Source organism: Aegilops tauschii, chromosome 2 (assembly GCF_002575655.3).
Source record: "Aegilops tauschii subsp. strangulata cultivar AL8/78 chromosome 2, Aet v6.0, whole genome shotgun sequence".
NCBI classification, from domain to species: domain Eukaryota; kingdom Viridiplantae; phylum Streptophyta; class Magnoliopsida; order Poales; family Poaceae; genus Aegilops; species Aegilops tauschii.
In genome coordinates this window covers 7,334,825-7,351,040 of record NC_053036.3, presented here as the reverse complement: position 1 = coordinate 7,351,040, position 16,216 = coordinate 7,334,825, and the positions used below count along the sequence as shown (strand labels likewise).

The 16,216-nt window shown below is 44.4% G+C and overlaps 1 protein-coding gene across 1 annotated transcript in view; it reads left to right on the top strand.

Moving 5' to 3' along the window:
- LOC109745258 (uncharacterized) overlaps positions 1 to 14,411 on the top strand; it is a 35,815-nt gene extending 21,404 nt beyond the window's left edge. The window contains exons 3-6 of the mRNA XM_073507675.1: positions 4 to 133; positions 205 to 273; positions 13,820 to 13,892; positions 14,025 to 14,411. Coding sequence (XP_073363776.1) covers positions 100 to 133; positions 205 to 273; positions 13,820 to 13,892; positions 14,025 to 14,217 — 369 coding nt within the window. The 5' untranslated portion in view covers positions 4 to 99 and the 3' untranslated portion in view covers positions 14,218 to 14,411. The remainder of the gene's footprint in view (positions 1 to 3; positions 134 to 204; positions 274 to 13,819; positions 13,893 to 14,024) is intronic.
- The last annotated feature ends 1,805 nt before the right edge of the window (positions 14,412 to 16,216 follow it).

The following is a 16,216-nucleotide window of genomic DNA, read 5'->3' as shown; positions in this document are numbered from 1 at the left end:
AAGGATATGGAAGAGCGCTCCCTGATGGTTAATGCATGGATTTTACGAAGAGAATGTCCGTGCATTATGAATACGGTTTCTTAATGCATAGTTGTTCACATGGAAAGGTTTTCGATGAAGACAAACTCTGAAGGTATATAACGCATACCCTCTTTTCTATTTCCTTTCTGAAATTCAGAAACAGTTTTCACTTGCCTACAACAGGTTCTCAAGTCAAAGCGTACATGAACGATGGTTGGCAGCTCATATTCCCCTCCAGATTTTTATGTAAAGGTATTGACAGAATCACTTGTGTTCCGTTACGAACATTATAGTGCAGCCCGGCCGAAAATAAGTACAAGAACCACTGGAATTCAAGGTGCGAATATACATAATTGAAAAAATGTAATTAATCTCATCCCTTCTATTTAAAAAGAACATATCACTGGATGTGAGTAGAGCGGCAGCTCATGTGTAGCAGGCCAGCGGCACTTCCTAGGCCAGTGATGCCGGTGTGCACTATTTGCTTCTGCAGGGGCGTGTAGGCGCACTGGTAGAAAAAAGCCCTTTAGTCCCGGTTCGCAACAGCCTTTAGTCCCGGCTGTGCAACCGGGACTAAATATGCGCGACTAAAGACCCCCCTTTAGTCGCGCCACTTACGGACCGCGACTAAAGGCTTTAGTCCCGGTTCTTGTGGCTGACCGGGACTAAAGGCCCGTCCACGTGGGCGCCCGTGGTCCGTCGGGACGGAGGACCTTTAGTCCCGGTTCTCGTGGCCAACCGGGACTAAAGGGCTCCTCCGCAGGTTTAGGGTTTTAACCCCCCTAAACCTGGTTTCTTTTTAGTTTGGAGTGTTTTATTTCTTTTATATTATATTTTGTGTTTTATTTTAATTTTGATAAAGTTTCAGTACACATATTTTACGCTACTATATACATGCATATGAAATTTCAAACAAGAAGAATTCAAGAGGAATATATAATATATATTCAATCTCGGGTGACCATATACAACTTCGAACAAGTTTCCATACACAATTAGGATGGATGACCATATACAACTTCGTACAAGTTTCAATCTCGGGTATGCATATAAATTTCTTCGTCCTCGGTATAGTGTTCTCCTTTAGGATTGATGACTTCCCTCATGAAAAATCCTGCTAATTCTTCTTGAATTGGTCGGAAGCGAGTTCTGGACTAAGCCTCCTCCGCAAGTTATCCGTCGCGTTCCGCACGCTATCCGATGCCTTCCGCTCCGTGGTGTGTCTCCGGATGTTCTCACAAACATAGTATCCACATAGATTGGTCCCCGGTGGCTGCTTATCCACATTAACTAACCTTCTGAAATCTAGCTCATGTTTGAATTCACCGACAATTTCTTCTGAGAACCGTCTCCAAACCCTACAGGGCAAAGAAAATTAAATGAATAAGGAAGTTATTAGTTACTTGATATTAGGAAATGAACGAAAGAGACCGATCGATATAGAGCTCAAATGATTGAAAATAATTACTTTTGCAGCATTTTTCTCATGTCGGCCCAACGCTTTGGATCCGAATCCATAGAGTCCATGATTAGAACTCTGGAGGTGTGAAGTTCAATATTTAGCAGAATCCAGTGGAACCTGCGGACACGTTACATGCACAGTCATGCATAACTCATCGATTAGACATACCATGCATGGAGTAAACAAAAGAGAATGGGCACAAGAGAGAAACACTCACCCAAAATGGTAAGGAAATAGAATATGACTTTTGAGTTGATGCTTTCTAAGAAACTTGTACAGGTCTTTCTCCACGTCTTCGGGGTGATGTTGTAACACATGTCCATTAACGATATGTGGGTCAATGAACCCAACATCATGGATGTTTCTTATTTTGCATTCCCAAATCTTCAATCTGCATAATAGCGTACGCAACAATATAGTTAGGACAATATATATATATATATATATATATATATATATATATATATATATATATATATATATATATATATATATAGTGCAGGCAATGAAGAACGAGATGAGGTAGAAATAAATCACTTACAGAACGTAGCAACTCAGCATAGATTTGTCGAGGTCACGCAGATTGAACAGCTGGAACAATTCACTCATATGAATTTCTACAGAGTACCGTTTGGTGTGATGCTCATCTGTAACATCCGCATAAACATATTCTTTGTCGGCCCATGTTATGAATTGCTTGTACCAACGTAGCAGATTTCGCATTTGTGGTGGTAGACTCTTTTCCCGCGCAGGCTCGACGAGAGGCCCATTCCGCACATATTGTAATGCTATCTCACATACTGGCGCATCCTCAAGGCCTAAGAAGGCACGAAGAGTCAAACCAATCTTGGACGCTTGTTTCATGGCACCCGGTACAGTCAATCCAAGTGCTGCCGCAGCTGCTATGATCTCGGGGTCCTCTTCCGGACCGGCTTTCACTATGAGCGGGGGGATCGATTGTTTCTTCTGCATCCCGAGCTGGTCAACTTGTTTCCCGCTTTTTTTTACTTTCTTCTTTCTCCTCCTTCAATATTTTTGCTTGCCTACGAAGTTCATGTCCATAGTCGTCAGGCATATTCAGCTCGGCTTGGGACGGTGTCGTCAAAAAATCCTTAGCCCACTTCTTTTGCTTCTCAGTGAATACTTGCTTGGGCTCAGGCTCTTTTTTCGCCTTCATATCCGCCTTCCATTTCTCATAATCAGCAGACGCGGCCAATTTGGTTTCAGCTTCACTAAGTTCCCCAGGCCTTGGGAGGAGAGGCTTCAGTGATGGCTCCGGTACCCTTGTGGTCTTAGGTACATAAGGGTCCGGGTTAATAGTCCAGGAGCGGGTTTCCTTGCTGTCCGCCTGCTTCCGCTTCTTCGCCGGAGGTGGATTGGGGGGCGTCGTACCCGCCGGAGGAGGATTGGGGGGCGTCGTACCCGCCGGAGGTTGTGGATCGGGGGACGGCGTCGAATGGCGTGAAGGAGGTGTAGGTGAACCACCACGACCACGACCACCGCCACCACCGCCACCACCACCACCACCATCGGAGGGGGGTGGACTTGCTAGCCTTGGCGCCTCGCCTGGAAACACTATGTACTTCTTTTTCCATAGAATGAACTGGCGCTTGACATCTCCAAGTCTTCTCTCCCCTTCGGGTGTAGGTTTGTCAATCTCCAGGTCCTCAAACCCTTGGACTATGTCTTCCACCGTGACACGAGCATAGCCATATGCAATGGGGTTGTTGTGGTGGAGTGCTCCAGGTGTACAGGGTAAAGCATTGCCGCTAGCTACCTTCGTGGAAACGTTCCCCACGGGATAATGCAGATCACATTCTTTCATCTCCTTTACATAATCCACGGGGTAGTGAGGCTCCGGTGCACGAATCTCGATCATCGGTGCACTAGCACCAGGCGGGGCATCCGTGGAAGCCACGCTGCTTCTCCGCTGCTGGCTTCCGCGATCCGCTTCATGATCTTCATGCGGCCCTGCAGCCGATTTTTCTTTCACTAGTTCATGCACGGTCTGCTTCAACTCATGGAGTTCCGATGCAAACTTCGTCATAAGATCTGCATCCCGGTCCGTCTTTCTCTTACGGCTTCTGTAACAGTACGGGTCATTGTCCTGGGAAAACCCTACTTTCCACGGAACTTTGCCTTTGCCTCGTACACGTCCTCCGTGTTCATCATTCCCGAGGGCTGTTGTCAGTGCGTCTTTCTCTCTGTTGAACTTGATCAAGCCCTCTTGAGCTTGGGTCATTGCGTCAATAAGGGCTTGGGTGGGAGCAAACTGTCTCTGCCGGTGAACACACACCCCTGTCTCCGGGTCTAGCGATCCCCCATGCCCGTACCACCAACTTTTGGCCCTTGGGTCCCATCCCTCTCTACCTAGAGGGATTCCTCGCACCCTCAGGTCCTCCTCCATCTTCTGCCACCTAGGCTCCGAAAGGCGGTATCCTCCTGGCCCCATAATATGATGGAACTTTTTCTTACTCGCATTATCCTTATTTTTTTTGATATTTCCTTGAAATGCTCCGATTGCTTTTGCCTCACAAATTCTGGCCAATCATCTTTCAGTTTCTCATGTTGTCCATTGAAATCCGGAGTCTTGCCCTTGTTGACATAGTCACGGGTTAAATTTTTCTTGAAGTTCCGGAATGCTTCGCCCATCTTCTGAAGAGCGAACTCTTTAACTAGCCTCCTCCTCTGACGTCCACCCGGAACCTCGTTACCGAATTCATCGACTTTGTTGTATTCCGGAGGTAGAATCAAATGTTCCATAAGCTTTCTCCAGCAATCCTTTTTCGTTCTCTTGTCGACAAAACTGAAACCAAGACGTGCCTTCTTTGGCTCCTTCCATTCCTGGACGGTGATCGGGACGTTGTCTCTAACAACGACTCCGCATTGGTTGATAAACTTTGAGGTGTGCTGTAGGGGCTTGCCGGTTTCACTGACAAACTCAATGGCATATGTTTCTCCTGTTTTCATCGCCTTGGATTTGCCACGCTTTGTCGTACTCGATCCGGAGGGCTAAAAAAAGAAAGAGAGTCGCGCGCGTTAATACATATGTATTCACATTTCAGTAAGTTTGTATCACGAGAGGTTCAATGTATATATATACCTCGCCGGAGGTGGTTGCTACTTGCAATTCGAGATCGTCGGTTGTTGACGGTTGACCTCCGTCGACAATGTCCGTTCCTTCACCTTCTTGATCATCGACAATCTCTGTTCCACCATCAAGGTTCAGATAAGAAGAGACTACATCCTCTTGTTGCTCATATTCTGAGCCCGGCACATAAGGAATCTCATTGTTGATGATGCCCATTAAATAACGTTCAGCCTCCGGATCCCTAAGCGGCTCGGTTCTATCGTCCGCCATATGTCACTCCTGCATGTAGTAAAAATTCTTTAAGTATAAAGGAATTAAAAAATAAGATTAAGGGGACATAGAGGAGGAGGAATTAAAAAATAAGATTCTTTAAGTAAAAATTCTTTTTTTCTTCTTCTTCCTTTCTTCTTCCTCTTTCTTCTTTCTTTCTTCTTCTTCCTTTCTTTCTTCTTCTTCCTTTCTTCTTCCTTTCTTCTTCTTCCTTTTTCCTTTCTTCTTCTTCCTTTCTTCTTCTTCCTTTCTTCTTTCTTTCTTCTTCTTCCTTTTTCTTTTTTCTTTCTTTCTTCTTCCTTTCTTCTTCTTTTTTTCTTCTTCCTTTTTCTTTCTTCTTTCTTTTGGTTTTCATTTGGTTTTCATTTTCTTCTTCTTCCTTTTTTTCTTCTTCCTTTTTCTTCTTTCTTTCTTCTTTCTTTTTTTCTTCTTCCTTTTTTTTTCTTCTTTCTTTTTTTCTTCTTCCTTTTTTTTCTTCTTTCTTTTTTTCTTCTTCCTTTGTTTTTCTTCTTCCTTTGTTTTTCTTCTTCCTTTTTTTTCTTCCTCCTTTGTTTTTCTTCTTTCTTTTTTTCTTCTTTCTTTTTTTCTTCTTTCTTTTTTTGTTTTCTTTTGTTTTTTTCTTCTGTTTTTTTTCTTCTTCCTTTGTTTTTCTTCTGTTGTTTTCTTCCTTTTTCTTTTTTTTCTTCCTTTTTCCTTTTTTCTTCCTTTTTCTTGTTTTTCTTTTGTTTTTCTTCTTCCTTTTTTTTCTTCCTCCTTTGTTTTTCTTCTTTCTTTTTTTCTTCTTTCTTTTTTTCTTCTTTCTTTTTTTCTTCTTTCTTTTTTTGTTTTCTTTTGTTTTTTTCTTCTGTTTGTTTTTTTTCTTCTTCCTTTGTTTTTCTTCTGTTGTTTTCTTCCTTTTTCTTTTTTTCTTCCTTTTTTCTTCCCTTTTCTTGTTTTTTTCTGTTTTTCTTTTCTTTTCTTCTTCCTTCTTTCTTCTTCTTCCTTTTTCCCTTTTCTTTCTGCTTCTTCTTCTTCCTTTTTCTTCTTCCTTCTTCTTCTTCTGCCGACGCGCGGAGGACGGCAGGCAGGGCCAGCGGGCGGCGGGCGGCAAGGCGTCGGGCGGCGGGCGGCAGGGCGTCGGGCGGCGGGCGGCGGGCAAGGGCGCAGGGCACGGGCGGCGGGCAAGGGCAGGGCACGGGCGGAGGCGGCGCTCACTGGGGACGGGGGCGGCGGCGCGCAGGGCTTCGGCGTCGGCGTCGGCGTCGGGGCAGGGCTTCGGCGTCGGCGTCGGCGTCGGGGCAGGGCTTCGGCGTCGATCGGCGTCGGGGCAGCGCTTCGGCGTCGAGAGAGAGGAGAATGGGAAGTGGCGAAACTGCTAAGTGCAGTATTTATAGACGCACCTTTAGTCGCGGTTGGGGAGGCGGACCGCGACTAAAGGTACCCTTTAGTCGCGGCTGGCCACACCAACCGCGACTAAAGGGTTTTGGCGCCGCTTTAGTTCCCGCGCAGAAAGACCCTTTAGTCGCGGTTGGGGACAACAACCGCGACTAAAGGGTACCCTTTAGTCGCGGTCCTCCTCCCCAACCGGGACTAAAGGGTCTGTGCTGGAACTGGCGCGGTGCGGTGGGATGTTTAGTCCCACCTCGCTAGCCGAGAGGCTTCGACAGTGGTTTATAAGCGCGGCTGCGCTCACCACTTCGAGCTCCTCTCAAATGCAGGCTTACGGGCCTATTCTGTCACTATGTGCCTGTGGGCCTACTGGGCCTTCTGCGGGCCTGAATCCTGGCCCATTAATGGGTTTCTAGTCGTATTCAGGCCATGGTGGCCCAGTAGGTGGCATATTTTTTATTTTTTGCCTTTTTTTTGTTTTCTTTTTTGCTTTATTTATTTTGTTTTGTTTTTCTTCTTTTTTTTCTTCCTTTTTTCTTCTGTTTTTTCTTCTGTTTGTTTTTTTCTTCTGTTTTTTTCTTATGTTTTTCTTCTGTTTGTTTTTTCTTCTGTTTTTCCTTTTTTCTTCTGTTTTTTTCTTCCTTTTTTCCTTTTTCCTTTTTTCTTCTTCTGTTTTTTCTTCTGTTTGTTTTTTTCTTCTGTTTTTTTCTTATGTTTTTCTTCTGTTTGTTTTTTTCTTCTGTTTTTCCTTTTTTCTTCTGTTTTTTCTTCCTTTTTCCTTCTTTCTTCTTCTTCCTTTTTCCTTTTAAAATCAGAAAAATAAAACTAATTCATTTTAAAATCTTAAAAATACAATTATATATCAAAAAATCAGAAAAATAAAACTAATTCATTTTAAAATCCCTTGAAGGTTTGATAAAAGGTTTGATACATCACTCAGTTCATCGACCAAATACAAAGTTTGGTACAATAAATTATTACACATCAATTCTTCCCTTGTGTCCCTGCTTGCTTACGATTGTGCCGTATCCATGGAGCATCCTCATCATTTAACTTAATGCTTGGGTCAGTGTTCACTTTGAAGGGCGGAATTTCACCAAACATATTATAATCTTCTGACATGTCTGTCTTGTCCTCCACTCCCACGATGTTTCTTTTCCCTAAAAGAACAATGTGGCGCTTTGGATCATCGCATGATGTACTGATCGTTTTCTTATCTTTCCGTTTCCTCGGTTTGCTACTCATGTCCTTCAAATAAAAAACCTGAGCGACATCTTTGGCAAGGACGAATGGTTCGTCAAGGTAACCAAGATTGTTGAAATCCACCATTGTCATTCCGTATTGCTCGTCCACCTTTACCCCACCTCCTGTTAGCTTGAACCATTTGCACCGAAACAAAGGGACCTTAAAGGAGGGTCCATAGTCAAGTTCCCATATCTCCTCTATGTAACCGTAATATGTGACCTTTTGCCCATTCTCGGTTGCTGCATCAAAGCGGACACCACTGTTTTGGTTGGTGCTCTTTTTATCTTGGGCGATGGTGTAAAATGTATTCCCATTTATCTCGTACCCTTGGAAAGTCGTTATAGTCGAAGATGGTTTCTTGGCCAACATGTACAGCTGATCTCCAACATCATTGCCATTCATTAAATGTTTTCGCAACCAACTGCCGAAAGTCTCCATGTGGGCCTTTCTAATCCAGGATTCAGGCTTCCCCGGGTTGTCCGAGCGTAAAATATTCTTGTGTTGCTCGAAGTACGGAGCCACCAAGCTGGAATTTTGCAGAACTGTGTGGTGTGCTTCAGTCATAGAATGACCGTCCATACATATCGTGGATTCCCTTCCGATCTTGCCTTTTCCACTTAGTCTCCCCTCGTGCCGCGATTGAGGAATACCAATCGGCTTAAGGTCAGGAACATAGTCAATACAGAACTCAATTACCTCCTCATTTCCATAGCCCTTGACGATGCTTCCTTCTGGCCTAGCACGGTTACGAACATATTTCTTTAATACTCCCAGGAACCTCTCAAAGGGGAACATATTGTGTAGAAATACAGGACCGAGAATGGAAATCTCTTCGACTAGGTGGACCAGGAGGTGCGTCATAATATCGAAGAAGGATGGTGGGAACACCAACTCGAAACTGACAAGGCATTGGACCACATCGTTCTGTAACCGTGGTAGATCTTCTGGATTGATTACCTTCTGAGAGATTGCATTGAGGAATGCACATAGCTTCACAATGGCTACTCGAACATTTTCCGGTAGGAGCCCCCTCAAAGCAATCGGAAGCAATTGCGTCATAATCACGTGGCAGTCGTGAGACTTCAGGTTTTGGAACTTTTTCTCCGCCATGTTTATTATTCCCTTTATATTCGACGAGAAGCCAGACGGGACCTTCATACTGCTCAGGCATTCAAAAAAAATGACCTTCTCTTCTTTGGTAAGAGCGTAGCTGGCACGACCTTGAAACCATTCCGGATGCCGGTCATCTGGGTCTTTCAAAAGTTGCTGGTCCTGCCGTGCTTCCTTTGTATCATTTGTCTTCCCATACACGCCCAAGAAGCTTAGCAGGTTCACGCAAATATTCTTCGTAACATGCATCACGTCGATTGCAGAGCGGACATCTAGGACTTTCCAATATTCTAGCTCCCAAAATATAGATTTCTTCTTCCACATGGGTGCGTGCCCGTCAACTCCCCGCGGAACTGATTGTCCGCCAGGACCCTTTCCAAAGATGACTTTCAAATCCTTGACCATATCAAATATCTCAGCACCAGTACGTTCCGCAGGCTTCGGCCGGTGATCTGCCTTGCCGTTGAAATGCTTGCCTTTCTTTCTTACGTTATGATTTCGGGGAAGAAATCGACGATGACCCAGGTACACGTTCTTCTTACAATTAACCAAACGTACACTTTCAGTCTCATGTAAGCAGTGCGTGCATGCATTGTATCCCTTATTTGTCTGTCCCGAAAGGTTACTGAGAGCAGGCCAATCGTTGATGGTTACAAAAAGCAACGCTCGTAGGTCAAATTCCTCTCCTTTGTGCTCATCGCAGACACGTACACCAGGTCTGGCCCACAACTGTAAAAGTTCTTCAACTAATGGCCTTAGGTACACATCGATGTCGTTGCCGGGTTGCTTAGGGCCTTGGATGAGAATTGGCATCATAATGAACTTCCGCTTCATGCACAACCAAGGAGGAAGGTTGTAGATGCATAGAGTCACGGGCCAGGTGCTATGGCTGGAGCTCTGCTCGCCAAAAGGATTAATGCCATCAGTATTTAGACCAAATCTTATGTTCCTTGCGTCAGCTGCAAAATCTTTGAACACTCTGTCGATCTTTCTCCATTGCGTTCCATCAGCGGTGTGTCTCAACTCCCCGTCGGACTTACGGTCCTCTTTGTGCCATCGCAACGACTTGGCATGCTTTTTGTTCATGAACAGACGTTTCAACCGTGGTATTATAGGAGCATACCACATCACCTTGGCGGGAACCCTCTTCCTGGGTTTCTCGCCCTCAACATCGTCACCAGGGTCATCGCCTCTGATCTTATAACGCAATGCAGTGCATACAGGGCATTCATTCAAATTCTTGTATTCACCGCGGTAGAGGATGCAGTCGTTAATGCATGCATGTATCTTCAGAACCTCTAAACCTAGAGGGCAGACAACCTTCTTTGCTTCGTACGTACTGGCGGGCAACTCGTTATTCTTCGGAAACATATTCTTCAACATTTTCAGCAAATTTTCAAATGATGAGTCACCTACACCTTCTTGTGCCTTCCATTTTAGCAAATCCAGTGTGCAGCCCAGCTTTTTCAGACTATTATCGCATCCTGGATACAACGACTTTTTGTGATCCTCTAACATGCGATCCAAATTCTCCCTCTCCTTGTCAGTTTCGCAGCGTCTCCGTGCATCAGCAATGGTCCGACCAAGATCATCAGCGGGCTCATCATGTGCCTCTTCTTCACCTTCACCTAACCCTTCCCCACCTTCAGCATCATCCTCCATGAAAGTATCACCGAAATGATCATGATAGTTGTCATCGATATCATCCCCTTCTTCATCTTCTTCCATTCTAACCCCTCTTTCTCCATGCTTGGTCCAACAATTATAGCTTGGCATGAAACCGTGCCGAAGCAGGTGCATGTGAACGTCTCTTGAGGAGGAGTAACCCTTCTGATTCTTACAGACAGCACATGGACAGATAATAACACCTTGCTGCTTGTTCGCATTTGCCACTACGAGGAAATCTTTCAAACTCGTAGTGAACTCGCCGGAGAGTCGGGGACCGTACATCCATTGCCGATTCATCTGCATTATTATTATATAAAGTATATAATTAACCATCATGCATTTGTTAAACTAACTAGCTAGAAATACAAATTAAACAATGAACTACACACATGCATATTTTATCAATGACACATGAAAGGTTCAAGTTGCTAACCGCGATCGCGGAGGAAAAATAAATGAGAAAGCTCAAGTGTGGCTCGGACACTTCATATCATGTTTGTTTCAGGCTCTCGGGCATTTCATCAAACACCTTGTGTGCATAGGAGGAACCAAAAGCAAACCCACCACCCCCTTCTGAAAATTGTGAAGTGAGCTGAGTGAAGTGAAGTGAGCTGAGTCCTATATATAGGGATGGGCCTTTAGTCCCGGTTGGCCTGGCCAACCGCAACTAAAGGCCTTCGGGGACCTTTAGTCGCGGTTGGCCAGGCCAACCGGGACTAAAGCCCCTCCCGTCCGCCAGCTGGATGGGCCTTTAGTCCCGGTTGGCCTGGCCAACCGTGACTAAAGGCCTTCGGGGACCTTTAGTCCCGGTTGGCCAGGCCAACCGGGACTAAAGCCCCTCCCGTCCGCCAGCTGTCGACCGAGCGCGCTGGGCCCAGATAGTTGGTCGCGGGTCTCGTCCCGAACCGCGACTAAAGACCCCTTTGGTCGCGGTTCGATTGTTTTGGGGACTAATGGGGGCGTATGGAAGCCTCTTTTTCTACCAGTGGCGGCAGCATACATCGTGATTCTCTGCTGCAATAACTTGCAATGCAAGGTCTTTGCTGTGAAAGATTCAGGGTATCTGGGAACGATTGCTTTTGCTTTTGCTTGAACTATTAGATAAGCACACACTGCCAAAATATTTTGGTTTGTGTAGGGATTACTCTTACAACTTACAAGATCTTCGGATGTTCTTTTGTCTTCCAAAGTTCTACTGTTTTTTTTTGCGAGTGCCAAAGGTATACTAGATTTTCCTTTTTTACTTTCACATCTTCAAATTAGTGGCTTGTGGATTGATGCGCATGGTTTGGCATCACTCTATGGTGCACTTCAGTGCACTGTTGGTATTATAACTACCACAAATACGAAAATACAAAGGTGAACATGAGTGCGCGCGCACCCATGTGAATAGTAAATTCATAAAAAATACTAGAGAAATTAAAAAAATTCTGAAATTTTGCGGTATGAATCTTAGTCGTTCATTCTACTCACGTGTGAAGTTTCATGATGTATTAACACCCATGGTATTCTTAGTGAAGAAAATACAAATGCGATCATACTATTCATTAAACAGTGTTTTTTAATATAGCTTCGATTTTGTCATTTTTGCCCAGATTACCACGGATGTGATTTCTTCGTGAAACATCATATGCGAGTATACCGGTTGACTATGTATATTTATAAAGTAAATTCAGATTTTTTTTGATTTTTCTAGCATTTTTTTGAATTTACTATTCATAAAGGATGCGCGCGCACCCATGTTCACCAAATCCGCGGCTACAAATATTGCTATATTGCCAATATAGTAAAGATGGGAATTGAAATATCGGACGTTGCTTTGTGTCATAGTTGAAAAAAGAATAAAGAAAAAATGATAGTTGATTGTGTACTCATTTGAAAATTTATGATCTCGCATCTCTTATTGCGGTTCTGTAGCACAATGCGAAAGCTATGCTAAATAAATCACAGTGATTACATATAAAATATTATATTTTTTTGCGAGGTACATATAAAATATTTATGTACCCTTTGCAACGCACGGGCAATTACCTAGTTATACGGTATAACGGCTAACTTGGTCTTGGCCCAACCCAAACGCACCACGGCAGCGACGCGGGGCGGCAGACACGAGCGAGCGAGCGTCTGGTCAGGCGCGCGAGGAGCCGACCGCTCGAGGATAATTTTCGTGTTTTGACCCTTTTTTGATAGTTGTTTCAGATCTAATCCTAGTTTGCAAAAATTTCGGGATCTGATCTTTTTCCTACCGCCAGTGTTCTTGGCGGTAGGGTATAACAACCTACCGTCAAGGTCTCTGGCGGTAGAAAACTTATCCACATCAGCAGCACGGACCCCTACCGCCAAACACGGTGGCGGTAGCCTATATAACCCTACCGTCAAAGTGTCCGGCGGTAGGTACGAATACACACTGTGTCTGATACTTAGGAAAAAATTGCGGTAGGGCATGCAACCCTACCGCCAGAGACCTTGGCGGTACACTGTTATACCCTATCGTCAAGGACACTGGCGGTAGAAAAAAGGCCAGATCTCGAAATTTTTGCAAACTAGGGTCAGATCTGGATCAACTTACGGAAAAGGGTCAAAACACGAAAATTGTCCACCGCTCAAGTGGGCATCTCCCGATTCCAGATCCAACGAATCTTCAGTTTCCCTATCCTTTTCCCCCAAACCTAGCGCTACCTGGAGGCTCTGGCGGCGGCGAGCGACTCTAGGTCCGGCGGCCGGCCTTCTCCTCCCTCGGTTACCCGCTTCCCCCCGTGCCGGCAATCTCCCGCGGCGACAGCGCCATCCATCAACTAGCAGGCTAAGGAACTTATTGCTGCCTTAGAGTTGGAAGAAGTAGAAACCGGGATGGGTTTGAATCAAGAAATGGGTATTGGAAGACCATGTGATACTCGTTAGGGCTCTTATTACAAGATTATCAACCATATTATCTCCATGTATCCCGCAGTAAGGCGTGTTCTCATCAAGATTGCAAAAGAGTATAACGGCACAGAGGCGGTAGCAGCAATGACTATGTTGACATCATTCCGGACATTTGAATTTGTTTTCATGGCACACTTGATGCAAGAAATATTTGAATACACCGATGACTTGAGTAGAGCTTTGCAAAAGAAAGATCAAGATATTGTTAATGCTATGGAGATTGTTGATCTCACAAAGCCGCACTTGCAATGCTGGTCATTGAGTCATTGATGTTATCATCTTGTTGTACATTTATTGTTCTATTGTATTGCTTTGGCATTTTTTTTAAAGAATACCCAACAGCAAATTCCTGGCTCCGCCACTGGCAGGAGGTTAAACAAACGAAACCTTTTGCTGACGTGATTGAAAGCTCACTCTTGGGGGAACTGTTGGCGAACCAACGCGTTGGTCACGCGAACGTTTCGTCGCAGACATACGGTGCCACGAATCAGTAACGACCACGCTTACTTAGAACCGTATGACGTGACAGAGCCACATGCATGCAGTGGCGGAGCCAGCCAGCTGAAGGAGCCGGGGGCAAAGTCTTTACACAACGTTGTTGCCCAGCATTTGCCCAAGTAAATTAGTAATGCTAATAATGGTTTCTTTGTATTGTTTAGTGAAGAATGGCCGGATTGATAGCGATGATCAGTGCAGTGCGAGACAAGTACACGATCAAAGGTTTAGACCGAGGTATGAGATTAATTCATATGCGAGTGCAAGTGGCTGCATATATGACGACATATTTTCAGTGCATATATATACAGTATATAATGTTTACCACCAACGATATACTAATCATCGTTCACGTGTGACGCGACCCAGCTTGAAGCAACAAAAGAAGAAGAAGAAGAAGAAGAAGAAGAAGAAGACGAAGAAGAACAAGATGATGATGATGATGATGATGATGATGATGAAGAAGAAGAAGAAGAAGAAGAAGAAGAAGAAGAAGAAGAAAGTCCATTTAGACTTTGAACAGGTAGTGGTTGGGTTGTTTGATCCTGTCTTCTACAGCTAAGGTTTACAGCGACGTATGAGCGTGCAAGTGGCTGTATATATGACAACACATTTTGAGTGCGCCTGATCATGCCGGCTGGCCAATAGGAGTGCCCCTGACTATAGCTAGAAAGGAATTATATTACTAGGTTGAAACGTCCAGCTTATATATAACATAATGCGCCTGATCATGCCGGCTGGCCAATAGGAGTGAAAAGTCAATGCTTTTTTGCATGTATGCACACACTATATATATTGCGGAGCGCGCGAGACCAACTACGTAGTAGTACTACCAACTAATCATGCGTTCACGTGCGACCCAGCTCAAAGCAACCAAAGAAACTAAGGGCAAAAGCCGCGACGTGACGTGAGCATGCTTGCAAGGATCAGTTTGGTCCGAGTCGGACCCGGCGAGCCTGAGGAGGCGGTCACACATGCATCCATGCACTCGCACTGTACATACCCTTGCAAACTTAATTACCGAGGAGTACAGTACATAATAGCACTGCACGTACATTGTGCACAATCCCGGCGGAATCCGATTAAGTTTGCAAAAGGATGCGACAAGGAACGATCGCACCAGCAGTCGCAGACTCATTAGGTTGCGTGGATGCGACAAATTCAACATGCTTGCGGGCGCTTCGCCACGCTCGGCAAACCCACCCGACGCTGCTAGCTGTGTGTCACCCGGATTTACGGACCTGGATACGATGGTTGTTGTCTACTAGTGGCCGGTGGCTAGTAATTTATTCCGATTAACACGTCATCACAGCCATCTCTTTCGAAAATAGTAGTAGTATCAGTGATTTAGTCTAACTTGAATTCTAGTCCCTCTGTTCCAAAATACTTGACTTCCTTTTGTCTAAAAATGGAGGTACCTATATAGTAATCAAATGAAAGTAATTAGCTTTGCTTCTTTGATCGAGAGAACCGTTCAAGCTGGTCCAATTCACCCCCTCATTCCCAAGTTTTTGTATTAGATTGTTCGTCACCTTCAATTGAAATTGGAGGAAATTCTCTTAGAAAAGGGATATGTCCCTTTTAATTAATAAATCGAGCCTTTAGTAGAATCTTTCATATGGACGCCATTCAACAAAATTTCATATGAATTCTGAGTTTTTTTAGAAAAAAAGGGCTCCAGCCCCAGTTTCATTTTTCCATAGAAAATGAAACCAACAGAGTATATCATTAATACAGACCGCGGGAGGAGATTGAGTATCTCTTCGGCATCAACTTTCAGGAATCTAAAAACAGCAAACATCTTGAGATACAGGAATCAAGCTAAAAGTTTTTAAGCTGAAAATGGACTAGCTACTGGCAATCCCCGCAGCGTGAGAAGGGACATGAGGACCATATTAACCCTCAAGGATCAAGCTCTCCTCCATGCGCCCATCCAGCCTCCCATCTTTTGCATAGAATATTATAGCCAGAGCTCGTTCCTCTTCAGCCTGGCTCTGGCCAGAGCAGCATCGGTGGTTTTCTTGCAGCGTCCCAGATAGCCACAATGATTATCTCCACGCGCTCTCTTGCTTTTCCTTTGCAAAGGATCTTCCATGAGTTGCAGTAGCCTGCAATCTTTCTCAAAACCACCTGCACACCCATCCAGTTTGTGTTATTAAAACACAGGTCATTTCTGCACCTCCAGATAGCCCAGAGAGTAGCTGATATAATAAGATTCTCAGCTTGCAAAATTTTATCTTTCCCCCACATTTCTGCCTCCCTACCAAAAGCAGGTAGGGGGAAGCAGTCTATAATGGAGTGGATAGTTCTCCAAATTTCCATAGCTACAGCACATTCAAAGAACAAGTGGTTGATATTCTCACATTCAGAGCAGAACAAGCAAGACAAGTCATTTAAATGTTGTCTCTTAATAAGATTCTCCCTAACCAGCAGCTTATTATGAGCTAGCAGCCACAAAAAGATGTGGATGTTGGGAGGGACATGAATTTTCCACATATCAGGTATATGAACTTGGCTAATGCCCCTAAAATTAATCATGGCATACATTGATCTAACAGAGT